General features: G+C 49.4%; 1 protein-coding gene across 1 annotated transcript in view; it reads right to left on the bottom strand.

Annotated features, from left to right (window-relative positions):
- The window catches only part of LOC141073164 (uncharacterized), an 87,248-nt gene that overhangs the window by 43,472 nt on the left and 19,346 nt on the right, over positions 1 to 24,430 (bottom strand). Inside the window, exons 2-3 of the mRNA XM_073560550.1 lie at positions 23,585 to 23,705; positions 11,554 to 11,627 (exon numbers count right to left, since the gene is read on the bottom strand). Coding sequence (XP_073416651.1) covers positions 11,554 to 11,627; positions 23,585 to 23,705 — 195 coding nt within the window. The remainder of the gene's footprint in view (positions 1 to 11,553; positions 11,628 to 23,584; positions 23,706 to 24,430) is intronic.

The raw sequence follows: 24,430 nt of genomic DNA, 5'->3' as shown, positions 1-24,430 counted from the left end.
ATTCAGGGACGCAATGACCCAACCAGCTTGGGGAGCCATAACATGACTGTGTTATTTACATGACGACAAACACGTCACTTCTTCTTCAGCCGTTTTTGTCTTCCATCTGGAACTGCAACTCCTTGAATCTGCTTATGCCTGCGGGAATGCCTAAAAAAGCATTGGTGTCAGGAGAGAAGACATTCTGAGGGTAACTACGTTCACTCACCGGACTTAAACCAACTTCACCGGGGTCTGCCCAATCCGTTCTGGGCTTCTTACAGGAATTTCCAGGCTCCTCATCCTCAGAGGGCCTCGCAAGAGTGAAGTCACCTTGTTCTCCACAACTGGCCAACTCCTCAGTAGCTAACCAAGATACACTGGGGGTATTGCCAAGAGTACTCTCCAACTCCCCCTCCCCACAGACATCAGACTGATGAGAGAGCTCACATTCAACATCAGTAGCTTCCAAAACTGCCACCTCTGGGCTGGGAGACTCCGTTTGGGGCAGGGCCTCCTCATGTGCATCCATGATTTCAGGTTCCTCAATAAGATCCGGGTCTGAAACCTGTGGAATGTCAACCACAGCAGCAGGGGGTGCAGCTGCCCCACCTGAGACCTCAGCGTAAGACCTAGGACTGATCCTGGCCTTACAGTGCCGATACTTATGGCCCTCCTCACCACAAGCATTACATATAACAGGATTTGTGCAGTCTTTTGCCATATGGCCAGAAGCATTGCAATTCCTGCAAGTTGGCATCTCCTTGCAACTATTCTGGGTATGCCCGAAATGTTTACACCTCCTGCAATACATCGGGGCATCTGGAAAGAACAAACAACCACTATTTTTCCCATTTGAAAAATTAAGAGGGGGGTAATGGGCTTTGGGGATCCATCCCAAATCTCACAAAAAATTTGTACTTCCCAGTCCAGAGCCCTTCTCCATTCAGGACCCTGTGGGAGTACTGAACATAAATGCAATGTCTTTTCAAAAATAAAGCAATGTCCTCCAGGAAACAAAAGGGTTGTGCATGAAAACTACAATTAGAGTACAGCACAGGAAAGGTAAGACCTTCCAGCAAAGGATTTGCCACTCCATTTTTCAGGGCAGTAAACAAATTCTGGCAAGCCACCATAGAAGATAGCACCAGTACATACCTGCCTTCTCTCCTAAACTCCTGCAGGCATATTATATCGGACTTCCGAATCTTCAGGATGTCATAAAACACCATGTTGACCAAATATCCCAGAGAAAAATGCAACTTCTTATCTTCAGCGATGTCAATCCTGAATCCATTTTTGACGCGGCTATCACCGGTCCCAGAGAATTGAAGTCGGACTCCCATCGTCGACAACTCCAAGGGTCTCCTCACCGAATCCTCCTGGCTATCTCCCAAAAGCAGCGACCAGTTTAAGCCACCGAAGTCATCTAAGAAACAGCACTCAAGGTATCCAGGAAACTTTGCCCCTCATCAGTGCACAGTGTGAGAGGTGTCTGACCGATATCCTTGAAGTATTATTTCTCCTTGCGGAGAATAACATGCTAAGCATGTCGAGATGAGAAGACTTAAAGCCGCAATGCTCCTCTGGGAAATATGCTAATTATCTCTTCAGAGAGGGTGCGGACTAGAACTCTAGTGCCACCTATTGGAAGTAGCATTCCTAAAAGTCAATGTCGACCCTTTAAACGAGCTTTGTTGCATGACTTAAGATAAAAGCCAAAGGGTCGACATTGACTTGTAGGATTGCTACTTCCAATAGGTGGCACTAGAGTTCTAGTCCTTTTCCTCTCTGAAGAGACAATTTGCATAATTAGCATATTTCCCAGAGGAGCATTGCGGCTTTAAGTCTCCTCATCTCGACATGCTTAGCATGTCATTCTCCGCTCGGAGAAATGATACTTCTTGGATATCGGTCAGATGCCTCTCTCACAACCAAACCAGATCTCACACTGATGAGGGGCAGTACCCCGAAACAGTGTCTGCAAATTGAGATTCTGGCTTGGCTTTTATCCTAAGTCATGTAACTAGGCTCGTTAAAGGGTCGACATTGACTTTTAGGATCGCTACTTCCAATAGGTGGCACTAGAGTTCTTGTCCTCTTCCTCTCTGAAGAGACAATTTGCATAATTAGCATATTTCCCAGAGGAGCATTGCAGCTTTAAGTCTCCTCACCTCGACATGCTTAGCATGTCATTCTCCGCACGGAGAAATGATACTTCTTGGATATCAGTGACTTGTGCAGACATCTCTGTCCAGAGGTGGAGCTGTCTGTATCTCACTCCTCCAGGAGAGTATAGGGGACATGCTCAGTGACCCGTGCGATGATTGCTCTGCAGAGTTGCAGCTGAGTTGTCCCCAACACCTACTAATGTCTATAAACAGGGAAATGATCTCTGTAGAACAGGAGGTATCAATCTGTTCTGAGACTCAGTGGTTCAAGGAAAAAGATCTCTGCCTCAGATTCCCTTATCTGGATCAGCTTAGATAGAACTGTGAGGAATCGGCCTCATGACGGGTGATCACCTGCCGCCACTTGGTCACTAACCTTATGACATTAGATGCAGGTGACCACAATATGGAATGTGAGAACAATCAATGTTTTGCTGAGATATTGGTGGGAGGGAGAAACGCAGACCACCCTGTAGCAATATGTTATATGTTGATGTGGCCTCTAGGGGTCTCACTACTTTGATGTGTGTACTATAGAGTGTAAGAACTTGTTGGTTAGTTGTTGAGCAGTATCCTGACACCCAAGACAACGAGACATCAAGTACAAGTCAAGTACCAACAGGGACAGCTGACCATCAGGGTGAGGATTCTGGCCAGAGACAGACAATATCAGAAGGCATATTACCAGAATCAGAAGAACTTGTGGCGCCCCTGAGGATTCAGTTGCCACAGAGGTACTGCACCTCCTCCTGAGGTGTGGTGCCCCACCATCCAGGTAGGTTGGAGGTTCCTGACCACGCTCCAATACCTGCATCCCACACAACACAGTAGTTCAGCAAAGCCACATTGCGGCTCCCTGCTTGGAACACGAAACGTGCTGGGAGGCGGGTGGAGTTAGAATACATAAAAGAGCGGGAAGGTTTAGGATTTCAAGTCAGTCGGTGGGAGACAGTGAGGAGAGAAGATCCCTGGGAGAGGGATGGAGGAAGGAGGTGCTGCAGCAGACCTCAGTGACCTGGGTCTGCTGGTGGGTCGCCCTCACACCCAGGGCTGTGGGCTACTCGGTACCGGGCCGGTGTCAGGGGAATGTGTCACAGCAGCAGTGACCCAGTCCGTGGCCCTGGGCGCCCAATGTCAATGGTGGTTTGTAGTTAATGGAATGGAATAGTTCGTGACGCCACCTGGGGTGTTTGGCAAGCAAGATGTTAAGCCAATGCTGCGTGCAGATCCTCTGGGGCTGATGGTGTGTTGCAGCATAGATGGTGTAGCTCCCCACAGGTGAAGCTGTAGCCCTAGGGCAGTGTGTAGGCACAGGTAGTGTAAAGGATGATACCCAGATGTAGCGGTGCTGACGGTGTTGGCGCACAATGACTGGAAGACACCAGGGCTTGCAGTTTCAACGCTTTACTTACAGTTCTTGGTAACCACTGGTGCCCGCTTCCATGCCGTGTCCTCCGGGGCAGAGACTCAATCGACCTCCCGGGCAAGTTAAGCTTCTCCTCTCCAACACTCCGCCAACATGTACCTTTCCTGAACAACTCCTCTATTGCTCCTTTTAGTGTGAAGAGCTCCAGTACCGTGGTTACTCTGAAGTTCCTCCTGTCAGATGTTCCTAACAACTCTACTTGTATGACAGACAGCTGTAGCCTGATCAGGGACCTCCTGGATCCCGGCTCTCTATCCGTGTTGCTGTTGTGTCCCAAGTCTTAGATGGGAGTAGTGCATTTACAGCCAACTACTCCACCGGTGTCTGCTGCAGAACCATAAGTGTCCCTACAACCTCGGGGACTGGGCCCCGGCCTTGCGCTGAGAACCTATAGGCAGGGTTCCTCTTCCAACCCACAACTCCTCTCTGTTCTCCTACTCCTTTGTTCCGCGCTGTTCCTTCTCTTATGGAAGCTTAGGTTGCAGTTCTACGTCTTTCTCCTTCTGTTCTCTTTCCTGTGCCAGCTGGCTCAGGTCACTGAGGCAGCTGCAGCACTCTTTCCTCCATCCCTCTTCCAGGGATCCTCACTCCTGTCTGAGTGACTTCCTTCCTCTCTGACCCTCTGTCAGACTGACCTCCTTCTCTGGGACTCACCCCTGACTGACCTGTAATTCTAAACTTTCCCACTCTTTTATATCTAACTCCACCCACCTCCCAGCACATCTCGTGTTACGAAGCAAGGAATCACCAGAGGTGCTCTGCTACCCTCTAAGCATGAGCCGCAATGTGATCAGTGCTGAACTATCCTGTGTGTGGGATGCAGGTGTTGGAGTGAGGAAAGGAGTTCCCAACCTACCTAGGCGGTGGGGCACTACACCTTAGGAGAAGGTGCAGTACCTTTGTGGCGACTGAGCCTCAGGGGCGCCACACTGGCACGGGAAAGGAATGAAGGAGAAAGACATTGAACAGAAACCTGATCTTCCATAAGAAGGATGAGACTAGTACGGAATGAAGGAGTAAAAGGGAACAGAGGACATGGGTTAGGAGAGAACCCTGCCTAGAAGTTCTAAGCGCAAGGCCGGGTCCCGGTCCCCGAGGTTGTATGGATACTAATGGTCCTACAGCAGACACCGGTGGAGTAGTGAGCTGTAAATGCACTACTGCCATCTAAGACTTGGGGGCACAACAGCAACTTGGATAGTGAGCCGGGACTCAGGAGTAAGGAGTCCCCGAAGCAGGCTACAGCTGTCTGCCGTACAAGTATAGTTCTTGGGAAAATCTGTCAGGTGGAACTCCAGTGTAACTCAGTACTGGGAGTACTTCACACTTAAAGGCGCTATAAGAGGAGGCGTACAGAAAGGCACATGTTGGCGGAGTGTTGGAAGGGAGCATTCCATCTGACCTGGAGGTTGACTGAGTCCCTGACCCAGAGGACACAGCACGGAGGCAGGCACCTGTGTGTACTACAGACTGTGAGTAAAGCTTTGGAACTACATGCCCTGGTGTCCTCCAATTATTCCTGCGCTAACACACCCTGTACCACTACATCAGGGTACCAGCTTCTACACCGCCTGTGCCTCTCCTCTAACCCTACATCTACACTGCCCTGGGACTACAGCTTCACCTGTGGGGAGCTTTTACATCTTTGCTGCACCATACCATCAGTCCCAGTGGATCTGCATGTGGAGCGCCCAGCCAGGGCTATCTGGGTACTCGGCACCGGGCCCACCGATCTCAATGGGAGTTGTCACGTTAGCTGTGACCTGATCCGTGGCCCTGGGGCTCCATTGCAAAAGGGGGTGAAAGAACAATGAAATAAAATTGATGAATAGTTTGTGACGCCACCTGTGGTATTCGGCAAGGGAGATGTTAAGCCGATGCTGCATGCAGATCCTCTGGGACTGGTGGTGTGTTGCAGCCAAGATGGTGAAGCTCCCCACAGGTGGAGCTGTAGTCCCAGGGCAGTGTAGATGTAGGGGGTAGCTGAGAGGCGCAGGCAGTGTAGTAGCTGGTACTCGGATGCAGCAGTGCTGGGTGTGTGGGCGCAAGAATCAATGGAGGACACCAGGCCTTGTAGTTCCAAAGCTTTACTCACAGTCTGTAGTACACACAGGTGCCTGCCTCCATACTGTGTTCTCTGGGTCAGAGGCTCAATCAACCTCCAGGTCAGATGGAATGCTCCCTTCCAACGCTCCGCCAACATGTACCTTTCTGAACGTCTCCTCTTATAGCGCCTTTAAGTGTGAAGTACTCCCAGTACTGAGTTACACTGGAGTGCCTCCTGACAGATGTTCCCAAGAACTGTACTTGTACGGCAGACAGCTGTAGCCTGCTTCGGGGACTCCTTACTCCTGAGTCCCGGCTCACTATCCAAGTTGCTGTTGTGCCCCAAGTCTTAGATGGGAGTAGTGCATTTACAGCCCACTACTCCACCAGTGTCTGCTGCAGGACTATTAGCATCCATACAACCTCGGGGACCGGGCCCCGGCCTTGTGCTTAGAACTTCTAGGCAGGGTTCTCTCCTAACTCACATCCTCTGTTCCCTTTTACTCCTTCGTTCCGTACTAATCTCTCCTTCTTATGGAAGATCAGGTTTCAGTTCAATGTCTTTCTCCTTCTTTCCTTTCCCGTGCCAGCACACCCAGGTCACTGAGATCTGCTGCAGCACCTCCTTCCTCCATCCCTCTCCCAGGGATCTTCTTCCCTCACTCCTCTCTGAGTGACTTCCTCTCCAGACTGACCTGAAATCCTAACCCTTCCCGCTCTCTTATGTATTCTAAACTCCACCCGCCTCCCAGCACATTTTGTGATCCAAGCAGGGAGCCGCAATGTGGCTTTGCTGAACTACTGTGTTGTGTGGGATGCGAGTGTTGGAGTGTGGTCAGGAGCCCCCAACTTACCTGGATGGTGGGGCACCGCACCTCAGGAGTAGATGCAGTACCTCTGTGGCGACCGAGCCTCAGGGGCGCCACACATGCAGCGTTGGCTTAACATCTCACTTGCCAAACACCACAGGTGGCGTCACAAACTATTCCATTAACTACATTCCACCATTCAAACTTCCCCTATTAATTGGGCGCCCAGGACCACGGACCGGGTCACCGCTGCTGTGACACATCCCGCTGACACCAGCCCGGTACCGAGTACCCCACAGCCCTGGGAGGGCGACCCAAACTACCAGATGTAGGCAGTAACACATCTTATGTTGCTAGAGCTGGCAGAATTATCAGAGAGCCGGCGCACCTCAAGGATTATATCTAACTGGACTTATTATGTTATAGCTCTAAACCAGGGGAAGAGTCTTGAGGAGATCATTTGCATATTCCCAGTGCCTTCTGGGATAAGTGAAGAGTCTCCGCGAGCTCAACGATCACTGGGTTTTGGCCGTTGCAGCTGAAAAGAGGAAATCGGAGAAACCAGGGGAAGAGTCTTGAGGAGATCATTTGCATATTCCCAGTGCCTTCTGGGATAAGTGAAGAGTCTCCGCGAGCTCAACGATCACTGGGTTTTGGCCGTTGCAGCTGAAAAGAGGAAATCGGAGAAACCAGGGGAAGAGTCTTGAGGAGATCATTTGCATATTCCCAGTGCCTTCTGGGATAAGTGAAGAGTCTCCGCGAGCTCAACGATCACTGGGTTTTGGCCGTTGCAGCTGAAAAGAGGAAATCGGCGCGCGAATTTTGGCTCATCGTTTTTAAGAAATCTCAAGATGGAAGAGGCCAGGAGCCATTTGGTGAGCTGCATTTCTTGCTACATGTTCACAGATTTACCAGTGGAAAAGCCAAACTTCACCTGCCACAAATGCAGCTTGTGTCCCTGTTGGAGGAAAAGTTGCAAAATCTCGAAGAGAGGTTAGCTACGTTGAAGATCATTAAGGAAGGTGAAGAGTTCTTGGACAGAGCAGAATTATCTCTTCATGTTACAGAAAGAGAAGAAATTCGAAGTGCACCTGAAGAAACAGAGGAATGGAGACATGTGACCCAGAGAAGCAGGAGGATCAGGAGGCAGTCAGCACCCATACTGCTCAGGAACCAGTACCAGGCTCTCACGCAGGAAAACGATGAAGAAATACATCAGGATAAGACTTTGCCAACAAGCAGCAACCTTGTACGCCCTCAGAGTCCTCCTGGATGGAGAAAGAAAAATGTTGTGAAGAAGAAACGGAGAGTGGTGGTCATGGGGGATTCCCTGTTGAGAGGAACAGAGGCCGCTATCTGCAGACCGGATATAACTTCAAGAGAAATGTGTTGTCTTCCAGGTGCAAAAATTAAAGATGTGTCTGACAGGATATCAGGACTCTTCAGACCTACAGATGACTACCCATTCCTGCTACTACATGTGGGGACAAATGACACTGCAAGAAACGACCTGGAAACCATCTGCAGAGACTTTGAAGACTTAGGCAAGAAAGTGAAAGACCTGGGAGCGCAGGTGGTCTTCTCTTCCATCCTCCCAGTGGATGGCCATGGAACAAGGAGGTGGAATAAGATTCTGCAGGTGAACAACTGGCTACGTCGATGGTGCCGTCAGCAACGATTTGGATTTCTGGATCACGGAGTGAACTACTTATACGATGGACTACTTGCTAGAGATGGGGTGCACCTTACGAAGACTGGTAAGCATGTATTTGGAAGTCGCCTTGCTACACTTGTAAGGAGAGCTTTAAACTAGAAAAACATGGGAAGGGAAGCAAAAGACCAGAAAAAGCCATACACCTGACAAATGCTATTGAGAACTCTGCTATTAGAAGTGGAAAGGAAGAACAAAGACGAAAGAATCTAATTAATAAAAATATTGGAGAAAGAGAAACCAATCACAAACTAAAATGTTTCTATACTAATGCACAAAGCATGGGCAACAAACAAGGAGAATTGGAACTACTAACACAGGAAAAGAAATATGATGTCATTGGAATCACTGAAACTTGGTGGGACAATACACATGATTGGAATACAAGACTAGAAGGATACAACTTATTTGCAAGAAACAGACTTGATAAACGAGGAGGGGGTGTCGCATTGTATGTTAGAAACGCGTATATCTGCACAGAGATTGAAGCTTCAGAGACTGGGAGTTCTGTGGAAACTGTTTGGGTAAGAATACAAGGACAGAACAATGGAAAGGACACCATTGTAGGCATTTACTACAGGCCGCCTGTGCAAGCTGAAGATATGGATGAACTCTTTATGCATCAAATGGCCAAGTTCTCCAAAAAATATGACATAGTTGTCATGGGAGATTTCAACTATCCAGACATTTGTTGGGAATCTCTCTCAGGCAAAACTAACAGGTCAAGGAAATTCTTATCCTCTCTTGCTGACAACTTTATCTTCCAAAAGGTAAGGGAGAAAACAAGGGGAACTGCTACCTTGGATCTAATCCTTATAAACAGGGAGGAAATGGTTGAGGAGGTAAAAGTGGCTGGGACCCTAGGAGGTAGCGACCATGCTATTTTAGAATTTTGGATAACTAGAGGCGGAAGACCTGAGAAGACTCAGACGTCAAGGTTAGATTTCAGAAAGGCAGATTTTAAGGGATTCAGAAAGAGAATTGGAGGGATCCAATGGCTGGATATCCTTAAAGACAAAAATGTCCAGGAAGGATGGGAAATCTTGAAAAATGAAATTCTCAAAGCACAGTTGTTAACAATTCCGAAAAGAGGGAAGAATAGGAAGCATTTAAGGAAACCAGGATGGATGAACACAGAACTTAAGCACATGCTAAAAAGGAAGCAAAAAATGTTTATAAAATGGAAAGAAGGAGGCATATCTAAAGAAGAATATAATGCTGTCTGCAGAACCTGCAAGGCACAAATCAGATTATCTAAAGCTGAAAATGAATTGAGGCTTGCAAGAGATGTCAAAAGCAATAATAAAGGATTTTGGGGATATGTCAAAAGTAAAAGAAAAGTCAAAGATGCTATAGGATTTTTACAGGATGAAAATGATGAAATGGTAAGACAGGATGTTGAGAAGGCTGAACTTTTAAATTCCTATTTTGCATCTGTTTTCTCTCAGAAAGGAAATGTAACATCAACTGTTATTCACTGTCCTATTAAGGGAATAGAAGAATCCAGGATATCTATAAACAGAAAGATAGTGAGGAAACACTTAGCTAACCTAAATGTATTCAAGTCTCCAGGTCCAGATGAATTACACCCCAGAGTACTGAAGGAGATAGCAGAAGACATTTTTGAACCCCTCTCTATAATCTTTGAAAATTCTTGGAGAACAGGAGAAGTGCCAGAAGACTGGAGAAGAGCAAATGTTGTTCCTATCTTCAAAAAGGGGAAGAAGGTGGACCCAGGCAACTATAGGCCGGTGAGTCTGACTTCTATACCAGGAAAGATCTTTGAACAAATTATTAAACAACATGTATGTCAATACCTGGATAAGAATGAAGTGATTAAACAGAGTCAGCATGGGTTTGTAACTAATAAGTCATGTCAGACTAATTTAATTTCCTTCTATGATGGTATCACTGATTGGGTGGATCAAGGAAATGCTGTAGATATAGTATATCTTGACTTCAGCAAAGCATTTGACAAAGTCTCTCATACAATCCTTATTGAAAAAATGACTAAGTATGGAATGGACAAGGCAACTGTTAGGTGGATTCATAACTGGCTTAGTGATCGGACCCAAAGAGTGGTCGTAAATGGCTGCACATCCAGTTGGAAGAATGTCTCAAGTGGGGTACCACAGGGCTCTGTCCTGGGCCCTGTATTGTTCAACATCTTTATCAACGATTTAGATGAAGGAATTGAGGGTAAACTGATTAAATTTGCTGATGACACAAAGCTAGGAGGGATAGCTAATACTAGAGAAGAGAGAGAGGATTCAAAAAGATTTAAATAAACTGGAGAAGTGGGCAGCAACTAACAGAATGGTTTTTAACAGGGAGAAATGCAAAGTACTACATCTGGGCAATAAAAATGAAAAAAGCATATATAGAATGGGAGGAATAGGGCTAAGTGACAGCACATGTGAAAAAGACTTGGGTATACTAATAGATCACAGACTGAATATGAGTCAACAGTGTGATGCAGCAGCAAAAAAGGCAAATGCAATTCTAGGATGTATTAACAGAAGCATACAGTCTAGATCACGTGAAGTAATTATTTCCCTCTACTCCTCTTTGGTCAGACCTCATCTGGAATATTGTGTCCAATTTTGGGCACCACATTTTAAAAAAGACATCAACAAACTGGAGCAAGTTCAGAAAAGAGCGACCAGAATGGTGACCGGTCTGCAAACCCTGTCTTATGAGGAAAGTTTGCAGGATTTGGGAATGTTTAGTTTGCAAAAGAGAAGACTGAGAGGAGACTTAATAGCTGTCTACAAATATCTAAAGGGCTGTCACATTGTAGAAGGATCAACTTTATTCTCATTTGCACAAGGAAAGACTAGAAGCAATGGGATGAAGCTGAATGGGAGGAGACACAGATTAGATATTAGAAAAAACTTTTTGACAGTTAGAGTGATCAATGAGTGGAACAGGCTGCCACGAGAAGTGGTGAGTGCTCCTTCAATGGAAGTCTTCAAACAGAGGCTGGACAGACATCTAACTGGGATGATTTAGCGAATCCTGCTTTGAGCAGGGGGTTGGACCAGATGGCCCAGGAGGTCCCTTCCAACTCTACGATTCTATGATTCTATGATTCTATGATTCTATGGTCATGGTATACATTGTTTATTCATTTTATTGTTCTTTCAGTTAAAAGAGAAAGGATGTAGCAATATGTTATATGTTGATGTGGCCTCTAGGGGGTCTCACTACGGTGATGTGTAAGAACTTGTTGGTTAGTTGTTGTCAGCAGACATCTTGTAATGTAGGATTGTATCACAAGTCTCATGTAATAAACAAGCCTGGAGATATCCAAGGAGTGTGATCCTTGACCGGACATACATAACAGAACACTCCCCATGGATGAACGAGATGCAGAAGACCCTTAATGTAGACAATAAGGAAGGATCTTACCCGTCAGCTTCCGAGCGGTCTGGAATAAGAGCTTCAGATCTTCTCTTTCTGTATCTGTGATTTCTTTTCTTACACTGAAAATAATATCAATAAGAAAACAACCTGAGAATGATCAGTAAATGGGAGAATAAGGCTCAAATCAACAGCCGGTAGCTCCACACACTCCGCAACCCTGAAGACACAACACCAAGAAGGAAGAGTGGAGAATTAGGGAAAAAACAGGCTGGAGACGTCACTAATCTGCAAATGGGGAAAATGGACACAAAATGTTCAAAATCTCTCAATTTATTCAGTATGAGCCGGTAATGTAGCGTCTCCGGACTTGTCTCCATCGAGTATATCGGTGATGTCATTGGTCAGTGATCACACAGGAGCTGCAGGCAGCGTCTCCAGACTGGTCTCCATCGAGTATATCGGTGATGTCATTGGTCAGTGATCACACAGGAGCTGCAGGCAGCGTCTCCAGACTTGTCTCCATCGAGTATATCGGTGATGTCATTGGTCAGTGATCACACAGGAGCTGCAGGCAGCGTCTCCAGACTGGTCTCCATCGAGTATATCGGTGATGTCATTGGTCAGTGATCACACAGGAGCTGCAGGCAGCGTCTCCAGACTGGTCTCCATCGAGTATATCGGTGATGTCATTGGTCAGTGATCACACAGGAGCTGCAGGCAGCGTCTCCAGACTGGTCTCCATCGAGTATATCGGTGATGTCATTGGTCGGTGATCACACAGGAGCTGCAGGCAGCGTCTCCAGACTGGTCTCCATCGAGTATATCGGTGATGTCATTGGTCAGTGATCACACAGGAGCTGCAGGCAGCCTCTCCAGACTGGTCTCCATCGAGTATATCGGTGATGTCATTGGTCGGTGATTACACAGGAGCTGCCGGCAGCGTCTCCAGACTGGTCTCCATCGAGTATATCGGTGATGTCATTGGTCAGTGATCACACAGGAGCTGCAGGCAGCGTCTCCAGACTGGTCTCCATCGAGTATATCGGTGATGTCATTGGTCGGTGATCACACAGGAGCTGTCGGCAGCGTCTCCAGACTGGTCTCCATCGAGTATATCGGTGATGTCATTGGTCGGTGATCACACAGGAGCTGCAGGCAGCGTCTCCAGACTGGTCTCCATCGAGTATATCGGTGATGTCATTGGTCAGTGATCACACAGGAGCTGCCGGCAGCGTCTCCAGACTGGTCTCCATCGAGTATATCGGTGATGTCATTGGTCAGTGATTACACAGGAGCTGCAGGCAGCCTCTCCAGACTTGTCTCCATCGAGTATATCGGTGATGTCATTGGTCGGTGATTACACAGGAGCTGTCGGCAGCGTCTCCAGACTTGTCTCCATCGAGTATATCGGTGATGTCATTGGTCAGTGATCACACAGGAGCTGCAGGTAGCGTCTCCAGACTGGTCTCCATCGAGTATATCGGTGATGTCATTGGTCAGTGATCACACAGGAGCTGCAGGCAGCGTCTCCAGACTGGTCTCCATCGAGTATATCGGTGATGTCATTGGTCAGTGATCACACAGGAGCTGCCGGCAGCGTCTCCAGACTGGTCTCCATCGAGTATATCGGTGATGTCATTGGTCAGTGATTACACAGGAGCTGCAGGCAGCCTCTCCAGACTTGTCTCCATCGAGTATATCGGTGATGTCATTGGTCGGTGATTACACAGGAGCTGTCGGCAGCGTCTCCAGACTTGTCTCCATCGAGTATATCGGTGATGTCATTGGTCAGTGATCACACAGGAGCTGCAGGTAGCGTCTCCAGACTGGTCTCCATCGAGTATATCGGTGATGTCATTGGTCAGTGATCACACAGGAGCTGCAGGCAGCGTCTCCAGACTGGTCTCCATCGAGTATATCGGTGATGTCATTGGTCAGTGATCACACAGGAGCTGCAGGCAGCCTCTCCAGACTTGTCTCCATCGAGTATATCAGTGATGTCATTGGTCAGTGATCACACAGGAGCTGCAGGCAGCGTCTCCAGACTGGTCTCCATCGAGTATATCGGTGATGTCATTGGTCGGTGATCACACAGGAGCTGCCGGCAGCGTCTCCAGACTTGTCTCCATCGAGTATATCGGTGATGTCATTGGTCAGTGATCACACAGGAGCTGCAGGCAGCGTCTCCAGACTTGTCTCCATCGAGTATATCGGTGATGTCATTGGTCAGTGATCACACAGGAGCTGCAGGCAGCGTCTCCAGACTGGTCTCCATCGAGTATATCGGTGATGTCATTGGTCGGTGATCACACAGGAGCTGCAGGCAGCGTCTCCAGACTGGTCTCCATCGAGTATATCGGTGATGTCATTGGTCAGTGATCACACAGGAGCTGCAGGCAGCCTCTCCAGACTGGTCTCCATCGAGTATATCGGTGATGTCATTGGTCGGTGATTACACAGGAGCTGCCGGCAGCGTCTCCAGACTGGTCTCCATCGAGTATATCGGTGATGTCATTGGTCAGTGATCACACAGGAGCTGCAGGCAGCCTCTCCAGACTGGTCTCCATCGAGTATATCGGTGATGTCATTGGTCAGTGATCACACAGGAGCTGCAGGCAGCGTCTCCAGACTGGTCTCCATCGAGTATATCGGTGATGTCATTGGTCAGTGATCACACAGGAGCTGTCGGCAGCGTCTCCAGACTGGTCTCCATCGAGTATATCGGTGATGTCATTGGTCGGTGATCACACAGGAGCTGCAGGCAGCGTCTCCAGACTGGTCTCCATCGAGTATATCGGTGATGTCATTGGTCAGTGATCACACAGGAGCTGCCGGCAGCGTCTCCAGACTGGTCTCCATCGAGTATATCGGTGATGTCATTGGTCAGTGATTACACAGGAGCTGCAGGCAGCCTCTCCAGACTTGTCTCCATCGAGTATATCGGTGATGTCATTGGTCGGTGATTACACAGGAGCTGTCGGCAGCGTCTCCAGACTTGTCTCCATCGAGTATATCGGTGATGTCATTGGTCAGTGATCACACAGGAGCTGCAGGCAGCCTCTCCAGACTGGTCTCCATCGAGTATATCGGTGATGTCATTGGTCAGTGATCACACAGGAGCTGCAGGCAGCCTCTCCAGACTTGTCTCCATCGAGTTTATCGGTGATGTCATTGGTCAGTGATCACACAGGAGCTGCAGGCAGCCTCTCCAGACTTGTCTCCATCGAGTATATCGGTGATGTCATTGGTCGGTGATTACTCAGGAGCTGTCGGCAGCGTCTCCAGACTTGTCTCCATCGAGTATATCGGTGATGTCATTGGTCAGTGATCACACAGGAGCTGCAGGCAGCCTCTCCAGACTGGTCTCCATCGAGTATATCGGTGATGTCATTGGTCAGTGATCACACAGGAGCTGCAGGCAGCCTCTCCAGACTGGTCTCCATCGAGTTTATCGGTGATGTCATTGGTCAGTGATCACACAGGAGCTGCCGGCAGCCTCTCCAGACTTGTCTCCATCGAGTATATCGGTGATGTCATTGGTCGGTGATTACACAGGAGCTGTCGGCAGCGTCTCCAGACTTGTCTCCATCGAGTATATTGGTGATGTCATTGGTCAGTGATCACACAGGAGCTGCAGGCAGCCTCTCCAGACTGGTCTCCATCGAGTATATCGGTGATGTCATTGGTCGGTGATTACACAGGAGCTGTCGGCAGCGTCTCCAGACTTGTCTCCATCGAGTATATTGGTGATGTCATTGGTCAGTGATCACACAGGAGCTGCAGGCAGCCTCTCCAGACTTGTCTCCATCGAGTATATCGGTGATGTCATTGGTCGGTGATTACACAGGAGCTGTCGGCAGCGTCTCCAGACTTGTCTCCATCGAGTATATTGGTGATGTCATTGGTCAGTGATCACACAGGAGCTGCAGGCAGCCTCTCCAGACTGGTCTCCATCGAGTTTATCGGTGATGTCATTGGTCAGTGATCACACAGGAGCTGCAGGCAGCCTCTCCAGACTTGTCTCCATCGAGTATATCGGTGATGTCATTGGTCGGTGATTACACAGGAGCTGCCGGCAGCGTCTCCAGACTGGTCTCCATCGAGTATATCGGTGATTTCATTGGTCAGTGATCACACAGGAGCTGCAGGCGGCGTCTCCAGACTGGTCTCCATCGAGTATATCGGTGATGTCATTGGTCAGTGATCACACAGGAGCTGCAGGCAGCGTCTCCAGACTGGTCTCCATCGAGTATATCGGTGATGTCATTGGTCAGTGATCACACAGGAGCTGCAGGCAGCGTCTCCGGACTTGTCTCCATCGAGTATATCGGTGATGTCATTGGTCAGTGATCACACAGGAGCTGCAGGCAGCGTCTCCAGACTGGTCTCCATCGAGTATATCGGTGATGTCATTGGTCGGTGATCACACAGGAGCTGCAGGCAGCGTCTCCAGACTGGTCTCCATCGAGTATATCGGTGATGTCATTGGTCAGTGATCACACAGGAGCTGCCGGCAGCGTCTCCAGACTTGTCTCCATCGAGTATATCGGTGATGTCATTGGTCGGTGATTACACAGGAGCTGCAGGCAGTGTCTCCAGACTGGTCTCCATCGAGTATATCGGTGATGTCATTGGTCGGTGATTACACAGGAGCTGCCGGCAGCCTCTCCAGACTTGTCTCCATCGAGTATATCGGTGATGTCATTGGTCGGTGATTACACAGGAGCTGCCGGCAGCGTCTCCCGACTTGTCTCCATCGAGTATATCAGTGATGTCATTGGTCAGTGATCACACAGGAGCTGCAGGCAGCGTCTCCAGACTGGTCTCCATCGAGTATATCGGTGATGTCATTGGTCGGTGATTACACAGGAGCTGCCGGCAGCGTCTCCAGACTTGTCTCCATCGAGTATATCGGTGATGTCATTGGTCGGTGATCACACAGGAGCTGCAGGCAGCGTCTTCAGACTGGTCTCCATCGAGTATATCGGTGATGTCATTGGTCAGTGATCACACAGGAGCTGCCGGCAGCGTCTCCAGACTTGTCTCCATCGAGTATATCGGTGATGTCATTGGTCGGTGATTACATAGGAGCTGCAGGCAGTGTCTCCAGACTGGTCTCCATCGAGTATATCGGTGATGTCATTGGTCGGTGATTACACAGGAGCTGCAGGCAGCCTCTCCAGACTTGTCTCCATCGAGTATATCGGTGATGTCATTGGTCGGTGATTACACAGGAGCTGCCGGCAGCGTCTCCAGACTTGTCTCCATCGAGTATATCGGTGATGTCATTGGTCAGTGATCACACAGGAGCTGCAGGCAGCCTCTCCAGACTTGTCTCCATCGAGTATATCGGTGATGTCATTGGTCGGTGATTACACAGGAGCTGTCGGCAGCGTCTCCAGACTTGTCTCCATCGAGTATATCGGTGATGTCATTGGTCAGTGATCACACAGGAGCTGCAGGCAGCGTCTCCAGACTGGTCTCCATCGAGTATATCGGTGATGTCATTGGTCAGTGATCACACAGGAGCTGCCGGCAGCGTCTCCAGACTTGTCTCCATCGAGTATATCGGTGATGTCATTGGTCAGTGATCACACAGGAGCTGCAGGCAGCCTCTCCAGACTTGTCTCCATCGAGTATATCGGTGATGTCATTGGTCGGTGATTACACAGGAGCTGTCGGCAGCGTCTCCAGACTTGTCTCCATCGAGTATATCGGTGATGTCATTGGTCAGTGATCACACAGGAGCTGCAGGCAGCGTCTCCGGACTTGTCTCCATCGAGTATATCGGTGATGTCATTGGTCAGTGATCACACAGGAGCTGCAGGCAGCGTCTCCAGACTGGTCTCCATCGAGTATATCGGTGATGTCATTGGTCGGTGATCACACAGGAGCTGCAGGCAGCGTCTCCAGACTGGTCTCCATCGAGTATATCGGTGATGTCATTGGTCAGTGATCACACAGGAGCTGCCGGCAGCGTCTCCAGACTTGTCTCCATCGAGTATATCGGTGATGTCATTGGTCGGTGATTACACAGGAGCTGCAGGCAGTGTCTCCAGACTGGTCTCCATCGAGTATATCGGTGATGTCATTGGTCGGTGATTACACAGGAGCTGCCGGCAGCCTCTCCAGACTTGTCTCCATCGAGTATATCGGTGATGTCATTGGTCGGTGATTACACAGGAGCTGCCGGCAGCGTCTCCAGACTTGTCTCCATCGAGTATATCAGTGATGTCATTGGTCAGTGATCACACAGGAGCTGCAGGCAGCGTCTCCAGACTGGTCTCCATCGAGTATATCGGTGATGTCATTGGTCGGTGATTACACAGGAGCTGCCGGCAGCGTCTCCAGACTTGTCTCCATCGAGTATATCGGTGATGTCATTGGTCGGTGATCACACAGGAGCTGCAGGCAGCGTCTCCAGACTGGTCTCCATCGAGTATATCGGTGATGTCATTGGTCAGTGATGACACAGGAGCTGCCGGCAGCGTCTCCAGACTTGTCTCCATCGAGTATATCGGTGATGTCATTGGTCGGTGATTACACAGGAGCTGCAGGCAGTGTCTCCAGACTGGTCTCCATCGAGTATATCGGTGATGTCATTGGTCGGTGATTACACAGGAGCTGCAGGCAGCCTCTCCAGACTTGTCTCCATCGAGTATATCGGTGATGTCATTGGTCGGTGATTACACAGGAGCTGCCGGCAGCGTCTCCAGACTTGTCTCCATCGAGTATATCGGTGATGTCATTGGTCAGTGATCACACAGGAGCTGCAGGCAGCCTCTCCAGACTTGTCTCCATCGAGTATATCGGTGATGTCATTGGTCGGTGATTACACAGGAGCTGTCGGCAGCGTCTCCAGACTTGTCTCCATCGAGTATATCGGTGATGTCATTGGTCAGTGATCACACAGGAGCTGCAGGCAGCCTCTCCAGACTTGTCTCCATCGAGTATATCGGTGATGTCATTGGTCAGTGATCACACAGGAGCTGCAGGCAGCGTCTCCAGACTGGTCTCCATCGAGTATATCGGTGATGTCATTGGTCAGTGATCACACAGGAGCTGCAGGCAGCCTCTCCAGACTGGTCTCCATCGAGAATATCGGTGATGTCATTGGTCGGTGATTACACAGGAGCTGCAGGCAGTGTCTCCAGACTGGTCTCCATCGAGTATATCGGTGATGTCATTGGTCGGTGATTACACAGGAGCTGCAGGCAGCCTCTCCAGACTTGTCTCCATCGAGTATATCGGTGATGTCATTGGTCGGTGATTACACAGGAGCTGCCGGCAGCGTCTCCAGACTTGTCTCCATCGAGTATATCGGTGATGTCATTGGTCAGTGATCACACAGGAGCTGCAGGCAGCCTCTCCAGACTTGTCTCCATCGAGTATATCGGTGATGTCATTGGTCAGTGATCACACAGGAGCTGCAGGCAGCCTCTCCAGACTGGTCTCCATCGAGTATATCGGTGATGTCATTGGTCAGTGATCACACAGGAGCTGCAGGCAGCGTCTCCAGACTGGTCTCCATCGAGTATATCGGTGATGTCATCGGTCAGTGATCACACAGGAGCTGCAGGCAGCCTCTCCAGACTGGTCTCCATCGAGTATATCGGTGATGTCATTGGTCAGTGATCACACAGGAGCTGCAGGCAGCGTCTCCAGACTGGTCTCCATCGAGTATATCGGTGATGTCATTGGTCAGTGATCACACAGGAGCTGCCGGCAGCGTCTCCAGACTGGTCTCCATCGAGTATATCGGTGATGTCATTGGTCAGTGATCACACAGGAGCTGCCGGCAGCGTCTCCAGACTGGTCTCCATCGAGTATATCGGTGATGTCATTGGTCAGTGATCACACAGGAGCTGCAGGCAGCGTCTCCAGACTGGTCTCCATCGAGTATATCGGTGATGTCATCGGTCAGTGATCACACAGGAGCTGCAGGCAGCCTCTCCAGACTGGTCTCCATCGAGTATATCGGTGATGTCATTGGTCAGTGATCACACAGGAGCTGCAGGCAGCGTCTCCAGACTGGTCTCCATCGAGTATATCGGTGATGTCATTGGTCAGTGATCACACAGGAGCTGCAGGCAGCGTCTCCAGACTGGTCTCCATCGAGTATATCGGTGATGTCATTGGTCAGTGATCACACAGGAGCTGCAGGCAGCGTCTCCAGACTGGTCTCCATCGAGTATATCGGTGATGTCATTGGTCAGTGATCACACAGGAGCTGCCGGCAGCGTCTCCAGACTGGTCTCCATCGAGTATATCGGTGATGTCATTGGTCAGTGATCACACAGGAGCTGCAGGCAGCGTCTCCAGACTGGTCTCCATCGAGTATATCGGTGATGTCATTGGTCGGTGATTACACAGGAGCTGCCGGCAGCGTCTCCAGACTTGTCTCCATCGAGTATATCGGTGATGTCATTGGTCAGTGATCACACAGGAGCTGCAGGCAGTGTCTCCAGACTTGTCTCCATCGAGTATATCGGTGATGTCATTGGTCAGTGATCACACAGGAGCTGCAGGCAGCATCTCCAGACTGGTCTCCATCGAGTATATCGGTGATGTCATTGGTCAGTGATCACACAGGAGCTGCAGGCGGCGTCTCCAGACTGGTCTCCATCGAGTATATCGGTGATGTCATTGGTCAGTGATCACACAGGAGCTGCCGGCAGCGTCTCCAGACTTGTCTCCATCGAGTATATCGGTGATGTCATTGGTCGGTGATTACACAGGAGCTGCCGGCAGCGTCTCCAGACTTGTCTCCATCGAGTATATCGGTGATGTCATTGGTCAGTGATCACACAGGAGCTGCAGGCAGCGTCTCCAGACTTGTCTCCATCGAGTATATCGGTGATGTCATTGGTCAGTGATCACACAGGAGCTGCAGGCAGCATCTCCAGACTGGTCTCCATCGAGTATATCGGTGATGTCATTGGTCAGTGATCACACAGGAGCTGCAGGCGGCGTCTCCAGACTGGTCTCCATCGAGTATATCGGTGATGTCATTGGTCAGTGATCACACAGGAGCTGCCGGCAGCGTCTCCAGACTTGTCTCCATCGAGTATATCGGTGATGTCATTGGTCGGTGATTACACAGGAGCTGCCGGCAGCGTCTCCAGACTTGTCTCCATCGAGTATATCGGTGATGTCATTGGTCAGTGATCACACAGGAGCTGCAGGCAGCGTCTCCAGACTGGTCTCCATCGAGTATATCGGTGATGTCATTGGTCAGTGATCACACAGGAGCTGCAGGCGGCGTCTCCAGACTGGTCTCCATCGAGTATATCGGTGATGTCATTGGTCAGTGATCACACAGGAGCTGCCGGCAGCGTCTCCAGACTTGTCTCCATCGAGTATATCGGTGATGTCATTGGTCAGTGATCACACAGGAGCTGCCGGCAGCGTCTCCAGACTTGTCTCCATCGAGTATATCGGTGATGTCATTGGTCGGTGATTACACAGGAGCTGCCGGCAGCGTCTCCAGACTTGTCTCCATCGAGTATATCGGTGATGTCATTGGTCAGTGATCACACAGGAGCTGCAGGCAGCGTCTCCAGACTGGTCTCCATCGAGTATATCGGTGATGTCATTGGTCGGTGATTACACAGGAGCTGCAGGCAGCGTCTCCAGACTGGTCTCCATCGAGTATATCGGTGATGTCATTGGTCGGTGATTACACAGGAGCTGCAGGCAGCCTCTCCAGACTTGTCTCCATCGAGTATATCGGTGATGTCATTGGTCAGAGATCACACAGGAGCTGCAGGCAGCCTCTCCAGACTTGTCTCCATCGAGTATATTGGTGATGTCATTGGTCGGTGATTACACAGGAGCTGCCGGCAGCGTCTCCAGACTTGTCTTCATCGAGTATATCGGTGATGTCATTGGTCAGTGATCACACAGGAGCTGCAGGCAGCGTCTCCAGACTGGTCTCCATCGAGTTTATCGGTGATGTCATTGGTCAGTGATCACACAGGAGCTGCAGGCAGCGTCTCCAGACTTGTCTCCATCGAGTATATTGGTGATGTCATTGGTCGGTGATTACACAGGAGCTGCCGGCAGCGTCTCCAGACTTGTCTCCATCGAGTATATCGGTGATGTCATTGGTCAGTGATCACACAGGAGCTGCAGGCAGCGTCTCCAGACTTGTCTCCATCGAGTATATCGGTGATGTCATTGGTCGGTGATTACACAGGAGCTGCCGGCAGCGTCTCCAGACTTGTCTCCATCGAGTATATCGGTGATGTCATTGGTCAGTGATTACACAGGAGCTGCCGGCAGCATCTGCAGACTTGTGTCCATCGAGTATATCGGTGATGTCATTGGTCAGTGATCACACAGGAGCTGCAGGCAGCGTCTCCAGACTTGTCTCCATCGAGTATATCGGTGATGTCATTGGTCAGTGATTACACAGGAGCTGCCGGCAGCGTCTCCAGACTGGTCTCCATCGAGTATATCGGTGATGTCATTGGTCAGTGATCACACAGGAGCTGCAGGCAGCCTCTCCAGACTTGTCTCCATTGCGCACATCAGGGATGTCATTGGTTGGTGATCACACAGGAGCTGCCGGCAGCGTCTCCAGACTTGTCTCCATCGAGTATATCGGTGATGTCATTGGTCAGTGATTACACAGGAGCTGCCGGCAGCATCTGCAGACTTGTGTCCATCGAGTATATCGGTGATGTCATTGGTCAGTGATCACACAGGAGCTGCAGGCAGCCTCTCCAGACTTGTCTCCATTGCGCACATCAGGGATGTCATTGGTTGGTGATCACACAGGAGCTGCCGGCAGCGTCTCCAGACTTGTCTCCATCGAGTATATCGGTGATGTCATTGGTCAGTGATTACACAGGAGCTGCCGGCAGCATCTGCAGACTTGTGTCCATCGAGTATATCGGTGATGTCATTGGTCAGTGATCACACAGGAGCTGCAGGCAGCGTCTCCAGACTTGTCTCCATCGAGTATATCGGTGATGTCATTGGTCAGTGATTACACAGGAGCTGCCGGCAGCGTCTCCAGACTGGTCTCCATCGAGTATATCGGTGATGTCATTGGTCAGTGATCACACAGGAGCTGCAGGCAGCCTCTCCAGACTTGTCTCCATTGCGCACATCAGGGATGTCATTGGTTGGTGATCACACAGGAGCTGCAGGCAGCGTCTCCAGACTTGTCTCCATCGAGTATATCGGTGATGTCATTGGTCAGTGATTACACAGGAGCTGCCGGCAGCGTCTCCAGACTGGTCTCCATCGAGTATATCGGTGATGTCATTGGTCAGTGATCACACAGGAGCTGCAGGCAGCCTCTCCAGACTTGTCTCCATTGCGCACATCAGGGATGTCATTGGTCAGTGATCACACAGGAGTTGCCGGCAGCGTCTCCGGACTTGTCTCCATCGAGCACATCGGGGACGTCATTGGTCAGTGATCACACAGGAGCTGCCGGCAGCGTCTCCAGACTGGTCTCCATCGAGCACATTGGGGACGTCATTGGTCAGTGATCACACAGGAGCTGCCGGCAGCGGATCCTGATGATTTGTACAATCAGCGGCAGAACCTCCCTTAGACGACCATTAATGACCTCAGTGACAGCAGCCAAGACTGGAGGCGCCGAAATATCTGCACGAGGCTCAGACTCCGGACTGGACACATCCAAAGGTTTGAACATTTCTTTCATATTTTTGTCATTTGCAGATTAATAACCTGTCTCCATACTAGGATTTTCATAATTAGGTCTTTTCGTTCTTGGTGATGATGTACAATAAAAAATTATATTGTTATACCGTGCTAGCCTTAAAAATGGATGTAAATACTTTTATGACCAACAATAACAAAAAATATTCTTGGAGTGATCCCTTTATTGGCTAACCAGAAAAAAAACTATATTTGCAGCTTTCAGAGCACAGCGGCGCCTTCTTCAGGCTGGATTGTAATTTCTTAGTTGAGGGGTGTATCGCCTATAATACTGCCCCTATATACAGGAACAGAGGTTCAGTGCTGCTCTATATCACACTCACGTGGATTCTTGGCTGTAGCACTGAGCCGACGTGTTGGTGTCTGGTCTCGTACTCACCTCTGCACAAATACTGGGAAGATGAAGTCGGAGGTTCTTACTTCTTTCTCGGCTCTGACCATTCTTTCTGCAAGTCCAAATCCCTCTCCCCATTGTACGTTACCCAGCGGCAGCAGATTCCCTGGAGATGTAACAGAAATCAGTGTTAGACACATAAGTGTCACCTCCAGTCCTCTTCTCAGAGATCAGTATTGGGGGTGGGACTGCACATGATGAAATAAGGGGCAAGACGTGACAACCATCACCGCAATCTGATGTAGCATGACTAGTACACAATCATCAACCCTACTAATGAATATGGGACTTGGAGGTCTCTTTTAACACCCCTGTACACTGGAAATATAGACTTGACCCAGCGTTCCTGCAAATGATGAATTGAGGGTCTGGGGTGTGGGGAGAGCAAGTGATGACTTGGGAAAGAGCAAATAATGATGAATTTTGAGGGTGTGGGGAGTAAATGATGCATTGAGGGTGGGGGGTGGGGGACAACAAATGATGATGAATTGGGGTGGGCAGCAAATAATGCTAAATTGAGGGTTGGAGGGAGTAAATGATATATTGAATGTGGGGGAGAGCAGTTGATAATGAATAGAGGGTAATAGACATAACATAATAAATTGAGGCAGAAGGGTCATGTAAATATGAATCGAGGGAGCTGGAGGCACATAGTGCGGGCCGCTGAAGATGCAGTGACTGGTATTAAATTGGGGGAAAGAGTACAGGGGCTAATTAATTTATATATTTATTAGGTGAGGAAAGTGGCTATTTATAGTTGGGGGAACAGTGGTGGATTATAATTTATATTTGGAATGGTGGGTTGTGTAATAACTAATTATATATTAATGA

The sequence above is a fragment of the Dendrobates tinctorius genome, unplaced genomic scaffold, assembly GCF_039654945.1.
Source record: "Dendrobates tinctorius isolate UK_male_01 unplaced genomic scaffold, ASM3965494v1 ptg000297l, whole genome shotgun sequence".
NCBI classification, from domain to species: domain Eukaryota; kingdom Metazoa; phylum Chordata; class Amphibia; order Anura; family Dendrobatidae; genus Dendrobates; species Dendrobates tinctorius.
Note: the sequence above shows the minus strand (reverse complement) of the source record. Positions and strands in the feature narration are given on the sequence as shown.